Source organism: Tachysurus vachellii, chromosome 3 (assembly GCF_030014155.1).
Source record: "Tachysurus vachellii isolate PV-2020 chromosome 3, HZAU_Pvac_v1, whole genome shotgun sequence".
Classification (NCBI taxonomy): Eukaryota; Metazoa; Chordata; class Actinopteri; order Siluriformes; family Bagridae; genus Tachysurus; species Tachysurus vachellii.
Genome location: NC_083462.1, coordinates 1624474 through 1636867, shown reverse-complemented (window position 1 = coordinate 1636867; position 12394 = coordinate 1624474). Strand labels below are relative to the sequence as shown.

Here is a 12394-nt window from a genome sequence, read left to right as displayed (position 1 = left end):
AAGGTTTTTTTTTTGTTGTTTTTTTTTTTAAATGCAAAAGATAAGGAAAGAAGTGCATGTGTGTGTGCACACCCTCACACAAACACAAACACACACACACACACACCCTCACACAAACACACACACACAAACACACCCTCACACAAACACACACACACATGCATGCATGCACACGTATACACAAACACCCTTTGTATGTATGTGGTAGTGTTTCCTGTCTAATGTGCTATGAGAAACAGGCCACTACTTTACTTTATCACAATAATTGAAGCTGCACTGCACAGTGACATTTGTGTAACGTGTTTTGTGACAATTTCCTTTAGTTCTCCACAAACCCAATGGGAAGCAAAGAAGAAAGGTGAGCTACTTTCATTTTCATTGTTTTATTTTTAGCTGAAGAGATGAATTGAGATTAAAACTGAAGTGTCTGTGAGCTCATGTTCATTTAGTGTTTCTCAGTGATTTCTGCTGTGTTTATTGATCTTGCACTGTGTTCATGTGTGAGTAGAAAACTGTCATCATATTAATCTGTGATTTACAACAGGGCAAAGGAATTCCTCAGTAATTCAGCTTTCGCAAGAAATGCAGTCCTCCTCTTTAACAAAGCCAATGATATAGTCAGTGCCCAGGAACAGGGAGACTTACGGAGTGATGCCAAGCTGATACTGGAAGAGGTGAGTGGAACTGCATTAACATACTGGTTTAATTGGGCTTTTAACCTCAGTGTCTACTTTGTGCTGATGATCTTAAAGCTGTAATATTGATTATGCCTCTTGACTGTGAGGTAAAATGATCACTAACACAATTTACACACATTCGTTCTGCCTATTTCAGCTCCAATTCCTGTTGAAGCAGAGTTAGCATTACTACCTTAAATTTTATTACCATCACAGCAATTTGAAGAAGAATTCATTTTATTAACAAGTGACACGTCACATTCTTTAATCTGTTTTTACCTACTTTTAATGTTTATTAAACAATTTCCTGTCGTGTTTTGTGTTCATAATCAGCAGTTTCTCTTTATTCTCTCTTCAAGTTCATGAGAAAAATCCAGTGTTGTATAAAGAAAACACTAGTACTAGAAAGCAATACTTGAGCAAAAGTACAAGTATCGTACTAGAAAAAGACTTTGGTAGAAGTGAAAGTTACCTTTTAGAATATTACTCAAGTAAAAGTCTTAAAGTATCTGATATTTACTGTACTTAAGTATCAAAAGTCATTTTCTGATATTTAATGTACTTAAGTATTTGAAGTAAAAGTAAAAAGTAAAATTTCAGTGATTTTCGGTAGGCATAAGATCAGGGGCGGTTCTAGGATTTCATCTTTAGGTGGCTTACCCCTTAGTGAGAATTTAAAACAAGAAGAGTTTTATATTATATATTATATGACTACATAGTAAGACAAAAGTTATGGTATTATTAAATGGCAAAAGTGGACACCAAAATTTTATGCATGATGTAATGATGTCGGTCTTGAATCAGATCAGTTCATGTATGTGTGCATTCTCTACAAACAGTGTGTCCAATGAATGCAGTCATTAATAAACTAATATTCACAAGACAAAGACCAAATCAATAAATGTTATTTTTATTTAATAATGAATGGATTGTTTGCATTAATATTTTGTTTGTGCTACAACTCTGGTAATAAGAATAGTGACATTTCACTGCTTTTGGTTGCCTCTTTGCGGCTTTCAGCCGATTAACGTTACAGATAAACGCCTCCAGCTCTGACTGCGCGTGCACGCTGCGCCTCCAGCTCTGACTGCGCGTGCACGCTGCGCGTCCCTGGGCTTCTCCGTACAGCGTGCGGAGCGTAATGTAATCTAGGAGCAGTGATTCACCAAACCTCCCTTATTGCAGTCGCACACATTTCTTCTGATTTTATTTTGTAGTAACGAGTAACGAAGATGTTTAGTGGAAATATAACGGAGTAAAAGTCTATATTTTATCTGGGAAATGTAGTGGAGTAAAAGTGAAAGTTGACATAAATTTAAATAGCGAAGTAAAGTACAGATACGTGACATTTCTACTTAAGTACAGCAACGAAGTATTTATACTCCGTTACATTACAACACTGGAAAAATCTCATCTTGTCGTGTTAGTGAGAAAGTGTAAAGAAATGTAAACTCACATCACTAACACTGAAGACTCCTTCACTACATCATACACACACACACACACACACACACACACACACACACACACACACACACACACACACACACACACATCATAACCATCAACAACCAGAACCCACAATTAAACAGCAGCATGATATAAAGTTGTAATAATACGTCTGATAAAACCATAAGCTCCAGGCTGCATTTTGCTGACTGCATATTTTACTAAAAACAAACAAATAAATCTAAACAACACTTTCATGCTTCAGTACCATATTAATTTTCTGTGGTGACTCACTGCCATGGTGTCACTTTACTTCACTGTCAGACAGAAGAGTGTCTGTTAGCTCACATTTACACAGTGGAGAATGTAACACTCATCCAAACTGCTTCTTATCACTGCTTTAACTCTCATAATATTCAATAATATTCTTTTATTTTTCCTCAAGATGCTACACAGCATCCTGTTCTTAGGTAACATCCATAATACAGTCTACTGCCCAGAATACATCTTTCCACATGTCCAGAAGTTAGACAAAATCAAAGAAGATTTCCCAAGGCCATTTGATCTTTTCCAAACTCACGTGGCTCAGCGAACACCTTTCTCCTACTTTCTGCAACTGGTTAGCAAACAGATTATTCATAACTTTAAATACATTTGTTTTGTTTAATGAAGTTTTATTTGAACTTTTATTACCTTCAAGTGTTCTGTGCAGTTTGTAATGTGTGTGTTTTCCTCTCAGTTCACAGTGTTACAGCCATGAAAATGAAAAGATCTGTCTGGATTATTAGGTGATTGTAAAAAATCAGGTGACAGATACCCACTGATTTCCAGTGTCATATGTATCTGTGAGTATAATAAACACAGATACTATGGCGTGTCTCTGTCCTGTGAGAGTGACAGAGAGAGAGAGAGATCATGACTTCTGTGTCTTGTCTGAATGTGTGGGATTGCAAAGTCTCCTCTGCCGTGATGTCCATGTTTCCGCAAGACACTGGAACACCACGCACAATACAACTCCCAGCTACAGTGAGGTGTGAAGCGTTTGATGTGAAGGACATGAGCAAGGTGAAACCACCCTGCGGACGCTGCAATCAGCTCTATTCGCTTCCTGGACACACAGACGGTCTAAATGAACCTGGTAACTGTGCTGAGACTGAGGCCATCAGTAATCTCCTGCAAGACCAAGAAGGTGTGTCTGAGCAGACCACCATCACTGGAGGGGTTTCTAGTGACCACGAGATTAAAGAAAGGATGACAGCTTTTTTTAATCAACACATGAATGATAATTATAATATCCTGAGGGTCTATGATTAGTGTCTATCTGAAGGATCCTGAAGCTCTGAGATTCTGTAGAGTTGAATCTGAATCTGTTTGATCCTCTCTGACTGTTATTTTAAATAGATTCATACATTTTGATAAAAAATTAATAAGAGTGAACTCCAATAAATAAAATCTAAACATGATTAATATTTGCTCTCCTGTCTGTGTCTGATTAAAAAAGCATTTTTTCCTGTTATAAAAGAGCAATTGTTAAAAACAAACTAAAAATCTCAGATATTTAAGGAAAGTTTGGAGATTAGATCATGACCATGAATATTTTTAAATATTATTCTAAAATAATAGACTGGATATTATTCTATTCTTTCCTATAAAGTGTGTTATTATTAAACTTCTGCTTTAAAATGTTTAATAAAAGGTGATATGATTTATTTTGTTACATTTAGCAGCAGTTTTACTGTTTAATATGATTCGTATTACGTATGAAGTATTTCACAATAAGAGTCTAAATAATAATTACAGGTTCCTGACAATGTTCTGCAGTACAGAAATAGCCAATAGCATATTTAAGTGAAGGGCAAGTATAGAGTTTGATACAGAAGTTTAAGGAATAAATATGTTTACATTCAGAAAACAGATGTGTTAAAGTTTCTAATTCACTGAAGATGCACAAGATCGAAACATTCATAAAGCAGTGAATCCATACACTTTTAATGCTTGACCCCAGTGAATCAGTATCAGGACGTGTTGATAGAGTCTTCTGATAGAGTCTTCGGCCAAATGCCATAAGTGGAAAAGTAGAATGTTATTGATCTGCATTATTAATCTGACGTCACTTCCTGTGTTTGAATCGTTTGTCGCGAGTTTTTGTGCCTGTCTCAGCATTTCGAAATGTTCCTGTTTTTTATTGTCTCATTTTTGGTTAATATTTTACGTTGTCACTTTCTTTTATTACATTTTTTATGTTTCTATCACAGTTAATTTTATTCTTCTTCGGGAGACGCTTGTTTGTTTCCTGTTTTCAAACATATAGAGGAGGAAACGCTCTTCGGGTCTTTTTACTATTCCAAACTGATTCAAGTCAAAGGTACGTAATCATTGATTATGGCAAACATTCAGCTTGTTCAGTGTGTGAGCTTCAGCATGTTTATTAATTCTTTCTCCATCATTTTGGGGAAGTCGTGGCCTAATGGTTAGAGAGTCTGACTCCTAACCCTAAGGTTGTGGGTTTGAGTCTCGGGCCGGGGGTAGCATACAGCAGGATATGGTCGCTAATTTGCTGGATAGCCAGGTGGTGCTCCAAAAGCAATGTGGGCTTCATAGATAATTGGAGCACTTTTGAGGACAAGGCTTGCCTGTTAGGACGGGACGGTGTCCATCCCACTCGGGAAGTTGCTGTTCTCATTTCTTGCAGCATAGCACATAGTTTAATAACAGGACTAGTTAATCTGTGACAATCCGGAGCCAGGGCCAGAGAGCAGACAGGCAGGCTAATCCGACCGTCTGTGAGTCCTGAGCTAAACAATAAAATAGGAGGTCGCGCAGTTATTCATGATGATAAGCTCGGCATCAAAGCAAGAATCTAGGCACATGTTTAACTCATTCAAAGTTCTTCATACTAACATAAGATATGTAGCCACAAAAAATAAGTCTACTGAGTCAGTTCCTCTAATTGTTATTTACAGACCTCCTGGACCATATTCTGAATTCCTCTGTGAATTTGAATATTTCATTTCAAACCTAGTTGTTTCTTTAGACAAAGCAGTAATTGTTGGAAACTTTAATATTTATTTTGATAAGTTAGAAGATCCTCTGAGAACAGCATTTGTTTCCATCTTAGATACAGTAGAGGTTAACCAGAATGTAATAGGACCCACTCATAATGGAGGTCACACTCTTGATCGCGTTCTAACCCTCGGATTAAATATAGAAAATATAGTCGTAGTCCCTCCACCAGAAGCTTTCTCTGACCATTATCTCATTTCATTTAAATTGTGCTTTGCGATAATTGTGTGTGGAAACGATATTTGCAATTTGCCACATTACTGTGTTAAACATACTGTACATTTGCAGTACTACTGCAGAGAGATTTACCAACAGTCTCCCAGAATTATCATCCATTTTATCCTTCAACAGACTGACTTATTTTCACTGATTTCTTCTTCACAATTATCAACCTGCATAATGGATCCCTTATGCACATGTTTCATTAAACAGATATTACCAGTAAACATCTGTCAGGACTCAGCCCGGACTCTGGCCATGTGCCTTTTGTTTGTTTTTCTGTCACATTCCTGCCTGCTTCTGCACACCTGTCCCTCATGTGTCTTGATTATTAGTAGTATTTAGTTAAGCCGCATTGCCTGGTGCAGCACGGAATCTACTTTTGTTTTGTCCTGTTGTCAGTCTGTGTTATGTTTCGTGTCTTTTTGTCATTAAACCCCGTTTATTTTGCTATCCTGCATTTGGGTCTGTTATCCCACAACATCCAACCCATTCTAAAAATAATAAATTCTTCCCTTACCACTGGTTATGTGCCAAAATCTTTTAAGCTAGCAGTTATCAAACCTTTGATTAAAAAACCTGACTTCGACCCAAGCCAGCTGTCCAACTATAGGCCAAAAAAAATTCCCCTTTATCTCCAACATCCTAGAAAAGGTTGTAGCTCAGCAGTTATGTTCAGACCTACATAGGAATAATATTCATGAAATATACCAGTCAGGATTTAGGCCTCATCGTAGCACAGAGACAGCACTGGTTAAAGTGGTAAATGACCCGTGCAAGTTGCTCAAGTTTGCAGACTGTGGAGTGGTAGGACGCTTTACATCCCAGGAAGCCCTCATGTCTGTGTCATCTTAGTTAGAAGACTAGTTAGATACATGGGAGCTAAACCATTAAGCTAATCTAGCTCCCATGTATCTAACTAGTCTTCTAACATGCTACAATCTGACATGCTCTCTGAGATCACAGAAATCAGGACTTCTGGTAGGTCCCAGAATATCAAAGTCTTCTATAGGTGGTAGAGCATTTTCATAATTAGCTCCAAAACTTTGAAATAGACTTTCTGATAGTGTTCGGGGCTCAGACACAATTTCCCAGTTTAGATGCAGATTAAAATCTTATCTCTTTAGTCAGGCATACACATAATACTTCCCATAATATTATTAACTCCTCACTATCTTTAGGTTACTTCTCTAAGTCTTTCAAGTTGGCAGTCATTAGGCCACTCATCAAAAACCTAACTTAGATCCAAATGAACTATCAAATTACAGACCTATTTCACATCTTTCTTTTATGTCTAAAATACTTGAAAAGGTTGTGTCTGTTCAACTGAGCTCCTTCTTACAGGAGAACAATATCCTCGAAGAGTACCAGTCAGGTTTCAGGCCCCATCATAGCAAAGAAACTGCACTTGTGAAAGTCACAAATGACTTGTTCTTAGCTTCGGACCAAGACTGTATGTTGCTATTAGTTCTACTTGACCTTAGTGCTGCATTCGACACTATAGATCACAACATTCTTTTAGATTGCTTATAAAATTACACAGGTATTCATGGACAAGCTTTAAGTTGGTTTAAATCCTACCTATCTGACCGATACCATTTTGTAGAATTGAATGGTGAATCCTCCAGTTTACTACCAGTTAATTACGGGGTCCCTCAAGGATCAGTTCTAGGACCTCTGCTTTTCTCGATATACATGCTTCCTGCTGGGTCCTGGTCTGGCGGAATCCTTCTGTCAGTGACGCGGGGGTAAAAACAGACCCAAATGCAGGACAGCTAAACGAAAACAAGGATTTAATAACAAAAACACCGAACGTAGAACAGACTAGCGACAGGACTACAACAAAAGACAACAGAGGATTCCGGGCTGCTCAAGGCAACACGGCTCAACTAAATAGTACAAATAATTAATCAGACATGAGGGTGTGCAGAGGCGGGGAGGAAAAGACAAGGGCGGGGCAGACACGTGAACACAGAACATAAACAAAAAGGCACATGGCCAAAGTCCGGGCAGAGTCCTGACAGTATAACTGAGTCGTGCGACTATCTCCGCTGTCACGGCTGGCTTTTTGGTACCGCTCGATGCAACTTTGGATTTCCTCAGGCGACGTGCGGTGTGTTACAGAAAAAATGCTTCTGTTGGTTTGTTGATGGTAAAAACAATTGAGATCTTGGTGCCAACTTTGGGGTTATTAGCGATAGTTTATCAGTATTGCAGCAAATAGTTTGTTTTGTATTTCCAAATTGCTTTTAAATCTGAATAAAGAGTGTTATTTGGTGTAATTAGTGGTTTGTTTTTTATATATTATGGTGTAGTAGAGGATATGGCAAACAGCTCATCCTGAATGAAATCCCTCATTCCATATCTAAAGCATTTTGAGTGCAATATAAATGTATCATTTTGTTATTCTTATTATATATGAACAAGCTAATTTATTTAATTTATTTAAGCTACATTTAAACAAAATTTGTTTAAAAAATGTTTTTATATTTTTTTTGTTTAAATGTAGCTTAAATAAATTGATTGCGACCACTTACCTTAAAAATTGAGTAAATTGAATGAATCATTTTTTTTAGTGTGTGTTGTAAGATCTGTAAAGTGTTATCAGTCAATAAATATCTGTTTTACTTTTCTATATTGTGTTTAAGTCATTATTTATATATTTTATAAAATACAATGTTATCTAAATACAATATGTGATGCTGAGGTATTTTTTTTTAATTAAAAATAAGCTCCAGTTCATGTTCTCTAAACAATAAAAACTGTTTAACACATGATTTTTAGTCTGATTATTTGCATTGAGCATATCGCAATATAGAGGTTGTTCTTATGTAGTTATGTACTAATTTAGCATTTTTATCTGATTATTTGCCATTGAGGCATATCACAATAGAGAGATTAGCAACCTGCGCGGTGCAGATCGATTGAGACATGAGATCAATGTAACGCGAGAGTGATAAGCTTTTGAATGGCTCTCATGGAACTTTGATGTCATAGATTGATTTGTCTGCGCAGTGCTGTGTAGCGTCTGGTACAGGTCATTTAGATTCCCAGTTTACAATTTTATTGAGGGCTACATTCCACAGTGTCACACACACACCTGGCTCCAGAATGTCTGGAGCCTACACAAAGACCAGATAACCCCATGCCGCTTCTCTGATCAAACTCATAGGGGCCCTCAACCAGAACACACACACATACAACACAATGGGACATTCCTTCTACTAATAAAACGAGTGAATAAGATGCCCCACATCCCACGGCATTAAGCCATACTCGTATGTATCTCTTCCCCAATTCTAATGATACTCTAAGATTCTTATTCTTGTAACCCTGTTGTAATGTGTTTCTTCTGTTAAGGCTTGACAAGGGTGTATTTTATTTAGGTATCAGAACACAACACTTTATTAACATCAGTTATACTTTAATTACCGACCCTGGCATGTTAATGTATACCTGTTCTAATGCTGTATGTCCTTTTAAGGTCTGATGTCAGGATGTATACAAATTATCTGTTTTTCACTTCCCTAATGCAAATGCATTTTGTTTTGTGTTTCATTTTTGTTTCTTTCTCCTTTATCAGAACACAATATCGTAGTAACATCAGTTACACTTTGATTACTGATCTGTGTATGTAATGTACCGCTGCCTTTATACCATCATTCCCCTTCATGTTTAGTATCCAAATGACCACAAAATTATCGGTTACTCATTTTTCAAACAATGGTGTATTTTATTTGAGCACGAAAGGCATTATACCGTCTTAATACACCTTGGATAAAACTTTGAAGTCATCTAAAAGTTTTATAGCTAAACTACGCCCACAGACACCTGAAACAAAGGGAGTTTTTCCCTCCGAAATCCGGGCCTTAGTATTGGCCATCTCCCCAAAGATGGGTGGAGTTCGGGACCTTTAAATTGTCACAAACACCACCAATCCGTGGTCAGACTTTTGGAACAGCTTGGAGACGACTCCATTTTCCTTCAAGGAACTTCCAGCAAGCTTCACTTCCAATAACAACAACTGCTCTGATCTTCAGGAGAACTTGGAAGAACATCTGACCCCACCCTAACTGACTCTTCAGAGATTTCTCTGGTGCATCCAGACTCTTGTGCAGCAAGCCAATGCAAGTAACCGTTTCCTTTACCAACCAATTTAGATGCGTATTTTAAGTATGAACCTTCTATTGTCTTAAGGTGAATTTAAGTTTCCGGTGACGATTTCCCAGTTAGGGTGTGATTAATTTTGAAGTCTAAGCTTGCCATTCCTTTCCTTCCTTTCTAATTTCTTCTTTTTCAGTCTCTTCCTCCCTTTCTCCAATTTCAATTCCTTTTGTGTGTTTTATTTTCATCTTTGTTTTCTCTACTTCTTTTGTTTGTTTGTGTAGTTAGTTTTATGTTGTGTTTGTCTCATTCATTAAATGCCATATTTTTGTTCCACAAGTGATTATCTCTGAGTATCGCTCACAAACTTAAGGTACCTGCAACATCTGGTCTGAACTACATGCTCTATTAAGTTAATTTAATTTAAATTACGGTATAAAGTAAAAGGGAAGTGCGTCTTTCTCGGCCAGGAAGATACCGCCTTCATAGAATTAATAAAGGTTACACGGCCTGTTCGCCGGACGAACAGACCAAATAAGTGTAACGTTAATTCCATTACCGTCAATTTCAACTTAGGTTAAAATATTTATGAGTCACTATAACACGTTATAATTACTTATAAATATTTACCTTGCTTCGCGAGCCAAAATCGCTACATATAATGGTGGAGAATGCGGGCATGTTGTTCAAACTTTGCTTTGTGAGCTAACTCAGCGTCAATTTACTTGTGTTGATTTACTGTGCGCTTGTGGTGAGATAGGTCGCAACGTAGACTCCGCTTCAGTGATCGCTATTTGATTTTATTTATTTATTTATTTTTTATTTTTATTTATGAGTCACAATTAATCGGGAAAAAAAAGAAAAGAAAAGAGAAGAATTTAAACTGCAGTCATAATATTAAAAATCCCTCGTAAAGACGAAGAAATCTCTTTACTGCACATTTTAATATCAAAATCAGCTGTGGGGACAAAGAAATCTCCCATAGTTTGATTAAAGATTGATTTGAGCATGTTCCTCTTATCGTCTTTTAAGGCCTTGTAATTGTATCGCTGTTGAAGTCATTGCGTGTTCCAACTTCGTTCAACTAGACGATAGCACTCCGTTAGGTTTAACCATCAGAGTAGCTAACTGATGCGTGCCTAATGCAAACCCAATCATAAAGATACTACTGACCAGTTGTTGATTGGCATGTAAAAGGAGTCCCAAACCTTGATCAAGTAACGAATAAGAACAGCGAAGAAACCCTGTTCTTTGTTTATTTATTTATTTGGGGGTCAGCGAAGAAAACCTGACCCACCCACTGTGTGCCGTTGAGTGGCACAAACTGTTGAATTTGTGGAAAGGAGAAACCTTCCCTCAGTTGTTAAACTGTGATTTGAGTAGTGTAACTCTTATCAGCTAACTCTTAAGACCTAATCTTACATATCAATAGCGAAGGAAACCTGTTGACTATATACTACTTCTATTGTATCTTTATTATTAAGCTTCGTCCTCTCAGTCTTACAATTTTATAGAGGTAGTGAATGAAGCCTGCTTCCTTAATTTGAACCAGTCGAAATAAGGTCGCATGACACGTAGGGTCGAGAAAAATCTTACCCCAAACGTTATCAATCACACCCACTAGTGAAGTGATTTAGGGCACCACACTTTCAGATAAACACCAGGGGACAGTTTGTTAAGTAACTAGTACCTTTACAAGTGCCCCCACTTCTAACCCCTAACTTCAGTGTGTGTGAACTGACTCTCTCTCTCTCTCTCTCTCTCTCTCTCTCTCTCTCTCTCTGCCACCTGGTTTTTGTGGTTTGTTCCTTCAATTTTATTTCATCTTATTTTAGTATCTTCGTTTATTATTGTTTGGTTATTCTTATTTTTAATTTTGTTTTTATTTGTTTCCCTTTTATTATTCATTACTACTATTATTATCAATTTTGTTGTTTTTGTTTGGTCATGTTTTGTTTTATTACTATTAGTAGTAACCTTTTTTCTGAATTTTTATTTTTGACTTTTTGTTATCCGCTTTTGTTTGTTTTTATTATTATTATTATCATTATTTGCATCTCTCTCTTTTCTCCATTCTCATTTATTTTCTTCCCACTTCCCCTCACTTATTTTAAATTAAACTTTAAACAGAGGGTGAAGCAAATTTTAAAATTCAGTTCAGCTATTTAGGTTCAACTTTGTAACTCTCCCTCTTCCAGGCCTCGTCCTGCTCTATCACCTTTGTGTTGTGAGTTGATCTGTCTATGTTCATTCTATTTAGTTGAGGCGTAAGGCCTCACTGGGAAATCATCACAGAAAACTTAGCAATTTAAAGTAGCCAAATCTTTAGATGATCCATTAGGCAAATTGAGTGGACAGCACGTTCTCGCCCATTAGCGTAGGCCTCCAATATTGTAAGAACTTGCATTGGCCCTTGTCTCAGTCTCTCTTCGCCAGTGAGCCAGCATGTCCAGACCCTCCAGCCCTGAGACACATCGGGATCAGCTAGAAACCTGGTTGAACGCCATGACGGGTATCCTTCTACCTGACACTGCTGTTGATCTGCAACACCTGAGCCGGGAACAGCTTGATGACCACCTGAGTGCGGTGATGTCCCATAATCCTACACAGGACTATAGCCACAAGGAGCTGGCCAAGATCCTCGGATTACTGACCTACCACCTCATCGCCCGGGCAAAAATGGATGAAGAAAAAAATTCTCACCACAGGAATCTGCAACAGGAATCGTTGTCATTCCAGATCCAAGCTGAGGAGGTTCATAGGAATCTGGCACAGGCTCATGACCAACTAGACCCAGTCCAGGCAGAGACTCAGAGCCAACGAGAAACAGCAGATGAAAAGGACACTCAGGAGGAACTCCGACAAGCCAAGGCCCTTTTGAT

The 12394-nt window shown here is 37.6% G+C and overlaps 1 protein-coding gene across 1 annotated transcript in view; it reads left to right on the top strand.

The window, feature by feature from the left end:
- Positions 1-208: 208 nt before the first annotated feature.
- The window catches only part of LOC132842545 (uncharacterized), a 74452-nt gene continuing 62266 nt past the window's right edge, over positions 209-12394 (top strand). The window contains exons 1-3 of the mRNA XM_060865271.1: positions 209-358; positions 545-674; positions 2572-2745. Of these exons, the coding sequence (XP_060721254.1) occupies positions 339-358; positions 545-674; positions 2572-2745 (324 nt within the window). The 5' untranslated portion in view covers positions 209-338. The remainder of the gene's footprint in view (positions 359-544; positions 675-2571; positions 2746-12394) is intronic.